The sequence below is a fragment of the Pyrus communis genome, chromosome 3 (assembly GCF_041283825.1).
Source record: "Pyrus communis isolate YQ-2024b chromosome 3, ASM4128382v1, whole genome shotgun sequence".
NCBI lineage: Eukaryota > Viridiplantae > Streptophyta > Magnoliopsida > Rosales > Rosaceae > Pyrus > Pyrus communis.
Window position 1 is genome coordinate 28,894,972 of NC_142567.1, and position 18,496 is coordinate 28,913,467.

Below are 18,496 nucleotides of genomic sequence, written 5' to 3' on the forward strand. Positions count from 1 at the left end.
CAAGAAATTGAGAGGATTTTTTTTTTTTTTTTTTTTTTTCTTTTGGAGAATATAAAAGAATTGAAAAGAAAATTTTGAGGCCCAAAAATGAAGGGCTTGTCCATTTGGACCTTTAAATGTTTGCCTGAGGCCCAATTAATTGTGTAGAAGGACCCAAAAGCCCTCTGGACATTATTACTAAAAACGACCTCGACTCAAAAGTGTTTTTATTAAGAAGCACATCGAAATTTTTAATAATAATAGTACTTCAAGTGGACTAGTTATAGGTTTATCTTCTTCTTTATTTTAGAATTAAGTATAAGTATTAGTTCTATTTTTCCTGCTTCTAATTCGTGTCTTAATGTTTTCTACCTTATCACAACTTAACCAATTTATGTTGTATGTAAATCGGCATATACAGTAGTATGGATTATAAAACTAGACTAAATCTAACAACAACTAAAATTTCAATCGAAAATAAAAAATCCTCCACATGTAATTGCTGTAGGGAAGAACCTTTATTCATGCTTTATTTACTTATGTTTTAGTTGCATAAGTGGCGTCTTCTTTCTGTATGCCAGTCCTTTCTAGGACTATATATATTATAATTTGTCTTGGTTGGGCTTGTTTTATGAATGTTATCTACAATTTGACAAAAAAAAAAAAATATCTCAAATTTGTTGACATGCATCAAGTATTAACCCTTTTTTATTTCATGTCTCTCTCCCCTCCCTTTCTGCCTCCCTCTCCACCTGCATTACGTAAAAGATAAAAAGAAAACGAAACGACTCAGGCGGGTCTAATATCGCCTTGGAAAACTCAGCTCCTTTCCAACATTCATCTTCTTCCTCTCTCCTTCATCATCTATACTATGTGCAAATCGTTGTCATCCGTCTTCATCTTGTACCTCTGTGGGCATCAGGGTCTGCTATCGCCAAAGCCTTTTGAGGGTTAGTTTTCTCTCTTACTCTAAATCTCTAATTTCTATACACAAAGGTGTATGTATGTTGGATTTGAATTTGATATGGTATTTTTTATTTTTTTTAAATTCTTGTGATGATATAAGGTCTCCACACCAACAATTGCTTAAGAATTGGAATAAAGTGCAATTGAGTGAGATTTTATCCTGAAATCAGTCTGCAATATAATTATCTCAAACAATTGTGGTAATCTATTCTATTGGTTTTGTCTTTCTAGAAATTTAGTAATATTATTGAGATTGTAGTCTGAAACCAATTCGCAATAGGGGAGTAGCAAGTGCGCTTGTAAGCCGGTACAATGTTCTTAACTAATTCTCCCGCGTGATTAATCTTTGAGCCTAATACATGGACATATGAGGCCATTAGCTTCACATGTAAGAAAATCCACTTTGATACTATTGAAAAGGTTGACGTTCCACCTAAAACAAATGGTCATTAGTAGCCGAACTTCTTATAAGCTCATGCAACGTCTCTTTATTCTTTGACGTTAGACTGATTTTTACAGCATATTCTCACGCTACACCATGCAATAATTCGGTGGAGAAGGTTAAGATATACGTATATACAATACTTGCATTTGAAATAAGGTGGAGTAAACTCAAATGGAAATTATAATGGCCTGCCGGTAACACAAGGAGAATTACATCAGCAGCTGCGCAATAGGTCTTACGCACACAAAATTTAGGGTTTCAACTTGCACCCATATCTACTGATCCTACCAAGTTTTACCACAACGGGATTAATTTATGGTCAGACTTCAATGTAAAGATCGACAAAAAAACAACAGCAAAATACTAGAACAAAATAAAAGGTCCTCCAGCTCCTTGAGTTTGCATTGAAAATCAGCTCCTGTTACTTCAAAATCACCCAAAATATAGACCCAAAAAAGGAATAGTAAACTGTCTCTAACCATCCTCAAGTCCTCCCGATCACAAAATTACTAATCTCCCCATACAAAATCTCAATGTCGACCCTCAGTCACTCCACATTGTAAAAATACCCATACGCTCCTCCATTAGGCATATCATAATCAACCTTCACAAGTGCAAGTTCTTCTGCTGAACCCAGTCCATTGTTTGCTGTTGAATTTGAAGCCAACCCAATTCCATTATTTCCTAAATACTCTCCAGCACTATAGCTCCCACTAGAGCTCCCATTGTTGTGATCCATCACACTAGAAGAACCCATGTCCATGAGACCTTGAAGCAAAGCTGGGTGTGTACTCTGAAGTCCATAATTATTATAGAATTGCTGGGTAGGCTGGTATTGCTGCTGGGTCTGGTGCAACTGAAGCTGGGTTTGGATGTAATTTTGGTATGAAGAAGGGTCATGATGGTGGGTGTACTGAGAAATGTCATGGTTTTGGAGAGTCAGTAGAGGCTGGGATTGCTGTACATTTTGATCAAAGGTTGACTGAGGCTGCAACAAAGAGTACGCTTGCAAATTACGAACGGCTGAGGTTGATGGACTGGCAGCTCCGGCAGCCGCATAGTGAAACGTGGAGCCAAGAGCCATCATTTCTTCCCGTTTTCTAGAAGATTCCAAGGCCTGAGCCTCTTTGAGACGCTTTGCTGCCCCTCCTCCAATGGGAAGAGTATTGCTTTCCAAAATGCTCTTCACGTCGTATCGATTCATGTCGAAATTGGTTACTGCGTTTAGGCCTCGGAATTTTATTGCTGCTATGTCGTAAGCTTCAGCTGCCTCCTCCTCAGTACCTATATAGAGTTCAATCGATCAAAGTCACATACCACATTTACTTCAAAAAGTATCTTACACCAAGAAGTATTACTAATGTATAAAAAAAAATACCTATCAACCAAAAATGAGGCTACTAAGTTTTCTAATTGAGCTTTGCATGAATCCCATAATCTTATATATTCTCAAGGGAATATTTATGTTATAACTATATATAATATATATACATATAGGGTAATGCCCGGGAAGCCAACAATTTAAACCATATTTTGTAAATCATACGACATGATTGTTGATAGATGGATTATCACTTAAGTGTTGGTTAACACATGCTAATTTTCTATTGATGACACATCACATTTAGTCTATGTAGTATTACTCATACATATATGTATATGGAATATATGTGTGATATAAATACAATGCAATAGTTGTATTGAATGCATGGACATACTGAAAGTTCCCAAGTATAGATCTTTGTTGCCGGCAACTCTGCCAATCCTTGCTTGCCATCGTCCGTGTTGGTGATGCCTGAACAAAGATTTTGTTTCGTGCAATGAGATAGAGGAAGAGAGACATGGAGACAAAGCGTGCCTAGCTAGCTAGTTTAGTTGTACCTTGTAACTCCGCGATACATGGACGCTCCCCTAGAAAAGCCACTACTTTTCCTGAAAGTTTAATTAATTGAAAAGAAAAGTTAAGACCTTCTAGCACAAAAGAAACAAATTCTTGAAACAGAAAAAGGTGCAAATTAGGGAAATATACATTATCTATTTCATTTACCTTCTAATAGCTGCCACAAATTCTTGTCTTGTCATGTTCTTCATCTCCTCCACCTCCTTCTCATAGTTACTGATCTGCAGCAATAGTATAAAACTACTCGAAGAGCCATATAGAATATAAACACAACTCTCGTTTTCTTTCCTTTATTTTATTTTTATCACATTGGCAACCGTTAATTCTTTTTTTTTTTTTTTTTTTTTGGCATAAATAAACTTACTGGAAAATTTGTAGTAGTAGATGTTCCCCAGTACTTTAGTGCAGCCAAGTCATAAGCCCTAGCTGCTTTATCTTCTTTGTCATAGCCACCTGTTTAAAATAAGCCAAAAAAACATTGCTTTCATAAAAAAAAAACATTCAAAACCATTAATTTTAAGAATACAGGATGTTAAATAACAAGTTGTAGCTACTTAGAATCTGTACTCACCCAAGTAGACTGGAAAAACCACGCCCGAAACAACAACGACCATGATGAAGATCAAGGAAATGATGGTCAGTGACACATTTGGGGTAAAATTATACTTTGGTGTATGTAACACAGAAAACCCTAGCGGTAGGAGAATAGGGCATAAATACCTTGGCGGCCCTTCCTGGATTGTCCTTCCCTTCTGCAACTATTATCCCAAAGATGAGCTTCATACCTTCCTGTCCACCTATGCCTGTTTTATTTATATATTAACAGATGCAAATTATTTATGTTAATGTATAAAAGGAAAGAAAGGTTCTCTTGGTCGTCTGGTACCAAGGAATGCATTGTCACTTATTCTTAGATTTGATATAAGGGTTGAAAATGGATAGAAATGTGCTTTAATATGAGCTTTTGATACAAAATCTAAGAGTGAATGGCCAGAATACCTCGATCGCCTAGTGACCAAGAAAATAAATAGAAATGTGCTTTAATATGATTTCTTTATATAAAATCTAAGAGTGAATGGCCCCAAATCCTCAATCACCTAGTGACCAAGAAAACAAGGTTCTATAAAGAAAACAAAAATGGGTGTATAAATTGACCTTGTTACACCACGATAAATCGATGTTCTTTGTCCGAATGTGTCCAAGGTCCTCCTTGGGGTAGCTTCCACGGTAGTAATGCTGGTATTGTCGGTGCTCGTTTCACATGTTGAAGAACCCTTGCCACTTCCCATTGATAGGGTCAACGATTGGAGGCTGTTGGATTTTTCTTGGAAATCAAAGTTGCTAGAATTGTCTACAACGGTGTTTTGTACAGAGACTATGTTGTTGATCGGGAATAAGTAGTCGGAGACAGAATCGTTGGCCTGAATATCGTTGAAAGCTACAAGATCTGAGTGGTTCTCGGATTTGCTCACGCCAAGAAAATCAGCCACCTTTGGAGCTTCATCGCTTCCTTGAGTATTAATCACATTCCACTCTATAAATTCACACAGTATAGAGAAGAGAGAGAGATTGAGAGAAGAAAAAGGAAAAAAAACAGACAGAAAATATGCATGAAAAGAAAAAAGAATTACCTTGGTTTTGGAAAGGGTTGTCCATGGTCTCATTTACTAACCCTAGAGAGAATTGATGAGAGTGAGAAGGGTGGAGTTGTGATGGCAAGGAAGAATTAGTAGGAGAAAGAGGAAAGGAAAGCCAGTTGTTTGAATTCATGGACCCCATTTTGCTTTGATTGAAATTCTTCCTCCAAAAACTCAAAAACCTCTCCTGCACAAGGAAATGGAAAATGTTATGATAAACATTCAAAGAAACCCAAAAACTATAGCTAGCGGTGTTCATAAGCCAGAGAGGAGAACAAGTGATATAGATGTTTACCCAGGGGACTATATATAGCTAGGGTTTGAAGGAGTGATTGGTGAAGCAGCAATTCTCTCTCTCTCTCTCTCTCTCTCTCTCTAGATTTTCATGTGTAGAGAAGAATGTAGTTTTGAGAAGATGAGAGAAGAGAGGAGGGGAGGAGGCTGAAAAGAGAAAATCTTGAGAATGATACAAGGTATACTTATATGAATTAGCATAAACTAGGTAGCTAGGGTAGGTATAGTCTTACTCTATGTGTGAAACAAACAAATTATGTAACGAGCTATATTATTATATAAAAATATGTTTGTCACCCCTTTAGCAGTGGTCATTTTAGGCTGGTCTAACTCTGACTGATATGACTCTAAACACCACATTCGAACTCTTCAGAATCAAGTATTACCACAATAGTTATATAAATATTTATTTCTAATTGTAAATAGCGTTTGCTATCTTCATCACCATAAACTAAATTAAAGAGACACGAGTGTCATACTAAACTATAAGTCGAGCTCCAATTCAGTATTTGCGCTGAGACAAACCCTAAATTCCAACTTGGAAAAGTCCAACCAAACCCTCTCTCTCTAAAATTATCTACCTTTATCTCTACCCACTAGGGCTTATTGGAACTCTCGACCTCGTTAAGTGCAACAAATGACTCCCGAAAACCCAGCATTCCCACACTCTACAAATCATCTCCCACTCTCAAAATCGACACTCTACGTAAAGTTGAACTAATTAGATTATAGATATATCTGTACAAACCCAACCGACCTCTCACTCTCTCTCTCTCTCTCTCTCTCTCTCTTCTTTTACATTTATCTACAAAGGGATATATATAAGAGAGAATTGAGATTTTTGATCAGGTGATCGAAGCCATTTTAAATCAGAAGAGAAGATCTGCCAAGATTGGGGTGCTCTCACCACCAAAGAAAACCCAATTTGTGGATCCCCGAGTCCTGCATGTGTAAAAGACGTGAGTGTACGGACATGCAATATATAAACCTAAAAAATCCGACAAATTTAATATTAAAAAGGACTTGGCTAAGGAGTAAGGATTGCTCGAGTGTTAAAAAAACTCTCACCAAACTCTCTGCTTCTTCTATTATTAAAAAAATTGGATTGATTCCGAAAAGAAAATTAAGAAAAGATTGAAGGATTTATCTCGCTAGCTAGTTTTTGGTTTCCCCAAAGAATTCTGTTGACCACCAAATTGGTTTGCGTATCCGTCAAAAGGTGGAAGCAGATATTTACTAATTAAATATCTTCTGCTAATGTCCTGTCTACAGTTAGAAGCTTGTATAGTGTTGTGCCGTCCAGTCAAGCGCCCAGCTTAAAAAAATGTTAAAGGTCTTTAAACTAATTAAAAATTATACCAACAATTAATTACCCTCCACCAGTATCATGTAGATTGTAGAGTGTACACTGCACACCCTTACTGACCAAAACATACATTCTAGTAAAAGATATACGAGATAGCAGATCTTTTTTTCTTCTGATTGAAATGACACTATAACTAAAAAAAAGGATACTATTCAGATAGGGTTGTTGTGACATGCTTTCCTAGGCATGGGTTGGGTTACAATATAAGTCTCTAGATTCAAGAATATATTAATAAAATAAAACACTTGTATAATTTGAGTGTATAATTTGAGTGAAATTGTAATACTATGTTCATGTGTCGATATTTCAAGTACACTTAAAGATTACTCATTTAACACGTTAAATAATTCTACAAGGAAAATTCTAAATTGTAGTACTTTCACTTGGCACACAAGTGACAGCCAACTATTAATGTGAGGTTTCAACAAAATGAGAAAATTCTTGAAAGCACACAAACATGCATCACCTAAAGGAACTTAATCTTTCTCTTTTTTGGGAATTTTGAAAACCTCAAGGAAACACCTGTACATTGCATGTGTGTAATTTGATAAACAAGCATGTCTACGTGTATAAGAATACAACACAACATCCTGATGCATTCATTACAGAGAGATGTATATATAGTTATCAGATAAATGTTATACGATACAAAATAAATCTCATATTATATGATAGAGAGTGAGCGAAAGGGGAAGGAGGAGGAGGAGCAAATCTGCTGCGAAGAATTTATACCTTTTCAAAACTTTTGGATTTATTTAAATTTTATATGACTTCTGGTGAATAGAGAGTCTGCTTTCTAAACCGCTGAATCAATGGTTGTCTTTTTCCAGCTGATCAACTGCATATTCAGAGAGTTTTCAGAATTCAGATTATACTATGGTTCACTAGTACTCATTCACTACTACCAAAAGTGAGAATCTTATGGCCCCAGAAATATGCTACTGGAAAAACAAAAAGAGTTGCAAAAATGAAAATAAAAACAAATACAAAGAAAATCACCTGCCATTGTTGATGATGACACAGTTCCCGCCATATTCTCCTACATAAATATATTCCTATTTGACTGAATTGCACCACAATAAGGGGGCAAAACCCCACGTCTATCGCTTTCAACTAATTAAAAAAAAAAGATAAAAAACCCTTCAACCGAAAACTGCAAAAGAAGAAATAAATCATAAAAATAAAAACCAAATTTGTATCTTCGTTTTTACATTTTACTTTGTACAAGCTAAAGTACTAACCTGAAACAAAATACAAAGAAGATCCAAATTTAATGCAATTTCAAGAAATTAACAGCGCCTCTCTCTCTGTTATCTTCTTGAAAAATGTGGAGTGGGAGGGTTAATATCAGAGAGAGAGAGAGAGACGGTGGTGCGGTGCATAACTTAGCATCAAGGCGTTTCAAATTCTGTGTGCCACGTGTCTGCTGTTTTTATGTGATTGAGACCCGTTGAGATTGAATTTAGTTGCAGCCAGGCGAGCCAATTATCCCGTTTGCATGCTTGCACAAAGATACACAAAAAACAGAAGGAGCTTTGACCATAGTATAACCACGATGCCTATGTAATCTTTTGCTTTTACTATACTGTCCTCCATTACTTAATTTGCATTTAGTGCTACATTATTTTTATTTAATTTTTAATGCTCCATTTATTTCTCTGAGAATATAAAGTTGAAACAATGATCAAGAAGATAAACCAAAGTCGAAACTTTACCTTTTTTTGTTTTCGTTTATTTCTTTCTCCTCTTCTTGTGTTTATGTGGATGCTGGATAATGGATATGAATGATGTTGGAACAGTCTTAATTTGGAGTAGTACGCTGTAGAAGTTTTATGAAAATAGCCTGCATGATCAGAAGACTTTGAAAAGGTACCAGTTGTGTCGCTCAAGAACTATCCAACAACTAAATCGATAAGCATGCATTAATGGTAAGTTTACTTATTTGTTTGGCAATTCTAATGAATCAGTGGACTAATTAGAAAAAAGAAGGAAGGTTAAAATTTGACAAAAGAAGAAATTTCTCCCACTATATATGGTGAAAAAGAAAGGGCACTGCTTTCTACATACTTATTTTTACTTCTTACGCATCATTATCAATTTTTGGTCGTCGGATCGAATGATTGAAGAAGATCAATTGTCACATCCCGGCCCGGGGCGGATCATTTCCCCGGTCCGACTCCACCACCGTAGCACGATATTGTCCGTTTTGGGCTTACCATTCCCTCACGGTTTTGTTTTTGGGAACTCACGAGTAACTTCCCAGTGGGTCACCCATCATGGGATTGCTCTAGCCCCCTTCTCGCTTAACTTCGGAGTTCCTACGGAATTCGAAGCCAGTGAGCTCCCAAAAGGCCTCGTGCTAGGTAGGGATGAGAATATACATTTAAGGATCACTCCCCTGGGCGATGTGGGATGTCACAATCCACCCCCCTTAGGGGCCCGACGTCCTCGTCAGCATACCACGGCCAGGGTTAGGCTCTGATACCAAATTGTCACATCCCCGCCCGGGGCGGATTACTACCCGGGCCCGTTCCACCACCGTAGCACGATATTGTCCGCTTTGGGCTTACCATTCCCTCACGGTTTTGTTTTTGAGAACTCACAAGCAACTTCCCAGTGGGTCACCCATCATGGGATTGCTCTAGCCCCTTTCTCGCTTAACTTCGGAGTTCCTACGAAACCTGAAACCAATGAGCTCCCAAAAGGCCTCGTGTTAGGTAAGGATGAGAATATACATTTAAGGATCACTCCCTTAGGCGATGTGGGATGTCACAATCCACCCCCCTTAGGGGCCCAACGTCCTCATCAGCACACACGCAACCAGGGTTAGGCTCTGATACCAATCGTCACATCCCGGCCCGAGGCGGATCACTTCCCCAGCCCGCTCCACCACCGTAGCACAATATTGTCCGCTTTGGGCTTACCATTCCCTCACGGTTTTGTTTTTTGGGAACTCACACGAGAACTTCCCGATGGGCCACCCATCCTGGGAATGCTCTCGTGCGAACTCGCTTAACTTCAGAGTTCCTACGGAACTCCAAGCCAGTGAGCTCCCAAAAGGCCTCGTGCTAGGTAGGGATGGGAATATACGTATAAGGATCACTCCCCTGGGCGATGTGGGATGTCACATCAATGGTCTAAAATTTATAAGGGTGTGTAAGAGATAAAAATGAGTGTATGAATAACACCATTCAAAAGAAAAATTGGCTATAGTAGAGCTGGAGGATGTGAAGATTATTCCTTTTCTTTCTGATTCTCCTTTCGCAATGAATATTATTTCACTGCGGTGATTTGATATGAGATGTACCTCGCTCCTGTCCTTTTTAAAAATAAAAATAAAAATGTTAGGAAGATCATCTATTTAAACTATATTTTGTAAATCATGTTTCTAACGCAGTTATTGACGATTGAATTATTACTTAAGTGTTGATTAACTTGTTTATTTCTTATTGGTAACACATCACATGATTTATAAATTTGATTTAAAAATTACTCTACCTAGCATGCATTACTTTTATTTTATCTTTTTCTTTTCGTTCAGGTTCTTTCTTTCATGGTGAATAACATTCCCTTACGATGATCCGACCCGTGCTCATAGATCTGAATTCCCACTCACTGCTTTTCAGTCCTCTTTCACGTCAATTCTACTCCCAATATCCTTCCTCCAATATCCCCCTATTTTTTCAAGATTTCAATCCGTCATTGATTGAGGAACTTTATAGCGATATACGCTCATAATATTTTGGTCTGTCAAGTTAAACCATGACTTAATTATATTCACTTTTAAGAGTAGTTTTGTTGTTTGAAACCAGTTCGAGTCCACAAATAATGCAATTGTTCCACCATGTTCAAGTCCACCATATGTAGACTGAAATATTCATGACTTATTTTGGTACGCCAATGACAAATATGTCAAACAACAAATGAAATATTCTAGTATTTTTTCATTGGAAAGTGAAATAAATAATATAAATTGTTATTAACATTCTAAAATTTTAATCATACATTTTTTTATATTTCAATTCCTCCTATATTTTTGTAAAATAGGCCAGGTACATTTTCTCTCTTTATTTTTGTAAAAGAGGCTAGGAGAGGAGGAAGATTTTATTAGAGAGAAATATGATTATTTAGGTGTACAACAATTCCCTAAATAATGCATTTGGAAAAGATAAAGGCTTCACTAGGATCATGCATAATAGCCAAAAAATGACATTTTTTTTATTTTGTCAATAGCCAAAGAATGACTAATAACCCAATTTTAACCATCACAGTTAAACTTCTACAAATTAATAATTTTGGTTTAATTTAGGAGAATATTAATTTACAGATTAATGATTTATTAATTTACAGATTAATTAATGATTTATTAATTTACAGATTAATTAATAACTATTTATTTTCTTGATCACAAAAAAAAAAAAAAAAAAAAAACAATACTAATTAATAACCCATTAATTTATCAATGTATTCCTTAGTTTCTTAAACATTGTATATTATGTTTAGTTTCTCGTTTTACGAATTAACAATTCTACATTGTTTAACCAAGTAAAATTCATGAATCTACTTATTTTCCCAAAAATAGATTGTGCATTGTTCAATGTATTGCATTATTCCATTTTATGAACATTTACTTAAATATAAACAAAAGTCATAGTAGCACTACACATAGGTACAACAATGTAAAGAAATCAACAATGATGGATGAAATGTGTAAAGCATTGTGTGAGTACAACAAAGATAATCCAGGTAACACTAAAAAACAATTACAACTGTGGGTGTTAGAAAAATTTAACTTGGAAGTGAGTCAAGATACAATATTAAATGCGATCAAGCGGTCTTCAGAGCATCCCTAAAAGGGGTGATGTCATTGAATAATTTTTTGTTCTAGTATGAGAAAACCACACTAGAGCTTCTTATCATGTTGAGAAAAGTTAAAGACGAGATCCAAAGTGACATCAATTTCAAGAAGAAACAAACAATGTAAGTCATTTTTAGGAAAGTCATATTCGAATTATAAGCACTATGTATCAGGAAATTATTTATTTATATGTGGGACCTATATGATTTTTGTAATGTATTATCTTATAAATTTTACGAATTATTAATTTAGCGCATTATTCTAAGTCAGGACCGCCTAAAATTTTTATTTAATCAAGGTTATTAATTCATCAGTTATTAATTATATTATCAAGGTTCTATTGTACGTAATTGTTTCCTTTAACAAGTTAAAATTAACTAGTTAACTAGTCATTTGGATCTCGTGAATGGCGAATTCGATGCCAAATTAGGTTGCCCATTGTGTGGTTTAGCCGAACTCCCATTTCCCTAATGTAAAAATATCGATGTACTCAAATTAAAAAAATAAAAATAAAAATAAATAAATAAACTAGTCATTTGGATTCGAAAATAAGCCACTATAATCAATGAAGAAAGTGTAGCTCCAAACCTTTTTTTTCTTTGGTTAAGGTCCAAATTAACATCGATTCCCAGATGTTTTGTACTTGGATCTCCGTGGGAAGCAGATAATGAAATTATGCAAGTCTCTCATTGGTATATTTTGTAAGAGCACAAATATATTGCCTTTCAATAATTTCTACAATGCATGATCAATCCAATTTGTTTGGGTTCTGCGCATGTACATGTTGTATCAAATTTTAAGACAACTTTGAAAATTTTCAAGCAGGTGCATGCATTGTTGCACCTAGATTTATAGGGATTTATGGGAGAGGTGGATAAATATTGTGGGATCCATCAACTTTACAAATTATCTTTGGATCGTTGGATTACAGTGATGATGAAATTCATGCATGCTCTACTTGGTGTGCAAAAATAGAAAAACGAAGAGTTGGACTTTGGAAGGCAGGGGCATAGTGGTGAAAGTGAACAAGTAAATAAGGTCATTTTAGGGCAAAGAAGGTCACGAGGTTCCATAGAAAATATTGAGTTTTTCCAGATGTTGGGAGGAAACGCCGGGAAAGTGCTCCTGTCGCCTCGAAATGAAGCACTTGATGAAAAGGCGAAGTATATTTTTGGGAGGCAAACCAAAGAGGACCATAACGGGAAAACAGAAAAACAAAAGATGGGCCTAACCCCAAACTAACAAAAAGCCCAACCAAATGGCTAAGGCCCAAAAACAGAAGAAACAAACAAAAAGCCAGGAAGTCCCTGCTACCACCTCTATCAGGACAGTGCATCTCAACCTGCAGAAATCCATGCCCGTCGCCAAACATCACCTATCCGATCGTATCATCCAACACCGATCTGCTCCCCGAGCACATCCATAAAGTAAGGATAACAAAAAACTGAAGGAAATCAGTTGATTATTAATAAAAGGAATCCCATGGAACACCATGAGCAACACTGCCAGATCTGGCAGACAACAAAGAGAAGGTGATAGTGTTGGGAACACCCGAGTCAGTTGAAAACACCAAAACTCGCAGCACCAATTCGAACGCAAGTGTGGCTACAAGTTGAAACGTAGATGAAGGAGGAAGAGGGATGACAGCAAGGGAAGAAGAAGAGGGCAAATCAAGATAAGGAGGAGGGGGAAAAAAGCAGCAGAGAAGGGAAAAAGAGGAGAAAACAAAGAAAGGGAAAAGTGGCAACCGACTCCAGCCGAAGCTAGAGTTGGCGCCTAAGATGGTGGTCAAGATTGAAATCCTCACCAAAAGGGGGGGAAAGAACTCTCACGGAAGGAGAGAAGCTCTCTCACGGAAGGAGAGAAAATTATTGGGTGAGAAGCCCTTTGTTTAATCGCATAAACCGGTTAGGTTTGTGTTGAAAACAACTACTTGTGTGCTTGCAATAGATAATGGAAACAAAATTATGAATCAAAATTATAGGAGATTTCATTTAAGTTAATTAATAATTTCATAATTAGTTAATGATCATCTCAATTTTAAGCACAAGTCAAGAACAACAATTTTCCTCTTTAACTCATATCAATGGAAACAATGTTTCTCTCGAACTAAGGTCAATACAACTTGCTAAACATTTTCTTCATTGACCTCTACCTTTTCTTCTTTGGTCACTCCTTAAAAGCATAAAGTGTTGAAGGACTCAATCCTAATGTTAAAAATATTTTGTGACCTCGCACAAATTATCCCTTAAAATTAAGATACGTCCAATCCAAAGTATAAAGTAATAATGCTGCCACAACAATATTCTTTGACTATTCTTATATTTCAGTCCAAAAAATGTGATGGGTTTGAGTGTTACGATTTTCTCCTCTAATGCAAAAACTTTAGATACGTATACTTATATGAGAAATGCTAAAGAGATTCTCTCAAAGAAAATTATTATTGGCATTTTAAAAATTTTATTTTGGTTTAAACTCTTTATTTAGAAAAGAAAATACATTTGTGAGCAGTGCAAAATGAGATTTTTAAAGTATCAGTAACAATATCTTAAAATTAATTGGTAATATATATAAATAATAACTCAACTCCTAATAAATATGAGAAATGCTAAGGGGACTCTCTCAAAGGAGAAAATTCTTCCTTGTGCTCGTAACACAAGTGATACACCATATGTTATTACATAAGTGATGGGAATTTTACTTTTTATGTTATTAATATTTTAACACAAAAATCTTATCACTTATATAGAGACACGTGGTGTACCATATCGTGTTCCGGTCACATTGAAAAATCTCTCGGAAATGAGACTCTTTATGGATTTTTTGCCACCTCACAGTTTAACGTCAATTTTCTTATCAACAATATAAAATATTATGCAAAAAAAACATAAAGTGTCATAAATTTCACAAAGAATTTTACTTTGATAGAATCTCCTCGACATTTCTTCTTGATAGCATAATTTATTGAGTTCGCTGATTTTCTCAGAAGAAGAATGTCAATATCATAGTTTTGAAAGCATAAAAGGTGCTGACATTACCAACTTGAGGTGATTAATGGAATTTCGAGTATCTTATGGATGGGGTATACAGTTGGAAACAACAAAAAACATATAATATCCGATCATCTGCCACCAATCTAGAATTACATATCTACAACTTATGTTTTCCACCCCTTTAGGGGTCTGCAACTCTTCTTATCCCATATAATGTGCGTGTGTATATGCCAGTTTTTGCAATAAACGTTTGCACTCCTAGATTCATGTATGGGGCCATAGGCATGCATGTTTGAACATTTATATATGGCTCTTTTACATCTGCATGTGGATCCCTAAAAGCACAATTAGCGATATTTTCTTTTTTTTATTTGTTGAAGCAATATTTATTCTTTTTATTTTTATTTTAATGAGAGTGATGAAAGATTAGGCGAGTAAAATAACTCATATGTAATAATAATTTTTTTTCAAATTAATGTTATATAGTTAGCTATAAAGATAGGATGTTGTTATTGACACTCTAAGCAAGTCATTCTACACTTGAAACTTTATGTATTTTCAAACAAAAATACACTTATAAAGAGTGCAAACTGACTCTTTCTAAAGTATCAATAACATTTCTCTTAATATATAGATTTTATGTGATAATTAACTGATATGGTGATTTCAAGAAAATCATCCATCATAAGTACTCTTGTCACATAATTTTTCCTCTTTCTTGTTTGTAACATATTGTATCGACCCCAAAATCATCGAATATCAGCCAACTAGGAAGCCTCGTGAACTCGCCAAAGGGTTCCTACTGAGGCACCCTATTGAAGCACACATAATAACCTCACAATAAGTGAGAACCATGACACATGGTTGCTTGCATAACTAATGGGAGATTTCCTCCAACTTGGAGACCAATCATGCGACAAGTGACAACACCACATTAAATGCATTCATTCTCATCTTGGTCAAGTCAAGAAATCTCCTCCAACTTTACCTCTACAAAGGGTAACTTCTACTACTTTCAAAAGGGTAATTACATTTACTATTCAACATTATATTACCACTAAACTCCCATGTGGCGCCTTAAACATACTTTGATAACTTAAGTATCAGAGGCTCTTAGGACAACCATTACCACACCGGTGCCTTTCGATACTTAATTACTTTGCCTTTGACTGGAGTGCCCTCGCAAAAGTCCTCACACCATACTTTAGATGGACTCAAGGTCTACCCGATTTTATGCATCAACATTTGGTACCGTGTATGGGAATGGACATGCAAAGCTATGTCGGTTCTCTTTCATATATAAAAGAAATATTCCTCCAGTCCACCTGATTTTGTGCATTAATATTTCTATACAAGAGAAATTGTTATATGGTAATATAATGTCACATGTTATTATTAATTCATGTATTAAATTGGAAAACTACTTATTCTTATTAAGATAGAATAAATAATTATATACACATATAAAGTGAATTTGTTACAATACGTACCGAGGGTATGGTCTCACCCAAAAGTTAATTCAAATAGTAATGGTAGAGAACCCTAGCTATATCCTCATTAATTAGAAGACATAATTTGAATACATTACTTTTAAGATTCATTCACAAATTTATTAAATCTGTTTGTTGGGAGCGTGCATTCCATACTGGGGAATTAAATAAACTTTGTATATGCTTAGGGTAATGATAGGGAGACCAAGGTCTAACAATTTGGTCTACTTAGCATTATTCATATATTTATAGATAATGCTAAAGAAACTCTTAAAGTGAAACTCTCCATGGACTCTCTATCACTTTATATTTTTGGCACAATATTTTATAATATTGATACGAGAATTGTGCAAAAACATAAATTAGCGAAGAGAGTCTTCTTAGCATTTCTTTCCTCTGCTATTAATTAAAAGGGCAGGCTTTGGGCTTCTCCTTTGTTGTATGTGTATTATTTAGAGATTCGAAATTCGCATCGTGAAACTTCTCAATGATTCAAACAACCATTCGATGCACACGTGAGCTGCCGCAACTAACAAGCGCGCAGTTGATCAAATTGTATTTCAAAAAGAAAAGGCACGCAACAGCAAATATTGGTGCATTTCATGCTTCTAATATAGATTAATTTTATGTTGACATTAATATATGAAAAGAACAGCTAATTAATGAGAGCCAGTTGCATGCCCTCGACAAGCCCTCGTAAGTTATGGGAACTTCTCAATATCGATAGCAAGTAAAAGATTAAAGATTAAAATATCATCTATTGATCTAATAGGATATCAATATATATAGCATGTGCATGACATTGTCTTGTTTTCTGCAACCTAATTAGGAGCTTATTATAATCACATGTTTAAAATAAAAGAACATTAGTAATAGTAGTATATGGTAGCTCTTGGTAAATTATTTAGGATCCTAGATTGGAGGGGGTAAGAAATCTTCTCATATTTGACTTTCTCATCGATTGATTCAACTTGAGCATATGAAATTTGTATTATATTATGGAGTAGTGACCATAATCGTTACAACTCAATTGGTAACAAGAATAGAACATACATTTCCCATTTAAGTGTTATAGATGCGACTTTGAAACAAAGACTCAAGTAAAAAGGAGTAGAGGAAGTTCTAGGAATACTTTGAAAGAGACTAGAAGAAAATATATGAAATATTTGGAGCTAATAGAAGATTTGGTGTAAAACTGAGCGCATTGACGTTTTAGAATTCATATAGCCAACCCCATTTAATAGAATAAGACTTGATTATTGTTTTTGTTGTTGTAGAACTTGTATAACCAAGAATAATGTACCAATTAACCCTTGATAATATGCTTCTTAATTATCTCTTCTGGAGAAATGGAAATGGATGAGGAAAACGCAAACCAAAATCATTACAACTTGTTTTGGGCCTCATAATAAGAATATGTTTGATATGATGGTCTTTAGCTACCAAGTTAATTTTGTGACAGAAAAAAAAAAAAAAAAGGAATTTTAATGAAACATTTATGGTATTGTTCATTTTTAACGAAAAATGACATTTTTATCTTGAAAAGTTACTCATGGTACTATTCATTTATACCTTTATTTTGTCATTTTAATTAAAACTAAAGTTTTTGATAACTTTTGGTTAGTTTTTCTCAAAAAAAAAATAGCTAGAGGTAATAGAGACGTATTGTACCCAACAATTGGGGCCAGCCTCTGAATTGTGGAAAAATAGAAGGAATTTTGGTGTTAATCATATATCACGGGAATATATGTTTTTGCTTAACAAGAACAATCCGCATCATATGAAAAACTTTCACATGTTTAATGAACTTACATTCTTTTTCCATGATAATTTATGTTGTTTTTATACAACGATTTTTTACATATAAGAGGAGGGGGATTGTTCTACACCATTCATGTGAGTCGAATCTTAAATTTACTGCTTAAAAGTAATGAAGAATACGGCTAGATTGTAGTACTAGATAGAGTGATGATTAATGCTTTACTACATATTTTGTTAGCTAGAAATCAATGAGGTTTCTTGGTCTCTTTACAAATTTTGTGCATGTTTAATCCAAAATTATAAGGATCAAGAATAAGAGAATTGTAATATTGTGAGTGTGTTACTGCCAATTAAAAATATACAAAATTGAATATCTTGCGCACCAACTTATCAAAGAGATTGTGATTTGGGTGGGGAACTGACCAAATATTGGTTCTTTTCTTTGCCTCAGAGAGATAACTTCAATAAAATTAAACAAAAAGAAAAAACAATAAGGGTCCAAATGTGTATTTCTAGACTAATAATAAAATTACAACCTATAGTACTAACCTTTCAAAAACAAAACCTCTCGATCGTTTATTAGTTTGTATTGTTTGACCACGGTTATTAGTTTTAACAAAATTAACACTTACAGTTTTATGTAGAGTTAGTAAGTTTGACCTAGGGATCACAACTCTTAGTTAAATAAAACCTGCCAAATTCGCAACCGATATAACACGAAACTTACACTGTAAATATATAACAACACATGTAAATGTAATGTAATCACAGTTGAAGAACCAACTGTGATTATATATACCTCCCAAT

At 35.1% G+C, this 18,496-nt stretch overlaps 1 protein-coding gene across 1 annotated transcript; it reads right to left on the minus strand.

Moving 5' to 3' along the window:
• Positions 1–1,585: 1,585 nt before the first annotated feature.
• On the minus strand, positions 1,586–5,304 carry LOC137714742 (AP2-like ethylene-responsive transcription factor PLT2). The gene is made up of 10 exons (XM_088691758.1): positions 5,223–5,304; positions 4,922–5,114; positions 4,446–4,824; positions 4,011–4,093; positions 3,862–3,870; positions 3,655–3,743; positions 3,438–3,511; positions 3,272–3,322; positions 3,109–3,185; positions 1,586–2,674 (listed from the first exon to the last, which is right to left on the minus strand). Exons 2-10 carry the CDS (start codon positions 5,067–5,069, stop codon positions 1,938–1,940), a joined length of 1,647 nt encoding a protein of 548 aa, XP_088547884.1. The 5' UTR covers positions 5,070–5,114; positions 5,223–5,304; the 3' UTR covers positions 1,586–1,937.
• Between the last annotated feature and the right edge of the window lie 13,192 nt (positions 5,305–18,496).

Bases quoted from the DNA above. Each gene is read 5' to 3' on its own strand.
- LOC137714742 (XM_088691758.1), bottom strand. From the start codon at position 5,069: ATGGGGTCCATGAATTCAAACAACTGGCTTTCCTTTCCTCTTTCTCCT. The intron at 4,094-4,445 runs GTCAATTTATAC...TAAATAAAACAG, and splicing joins ATTTATCGTGGTGTAACAAG to GCATAGGTGGACAGGAAGGT. The intron at 2,675-3,108 runs GTATGTCCATGC...AACTCTATATAG, and splicing joins TCTATACTTGGGAACTTTCA to GTACTGAGGAGGAGGCAGCT.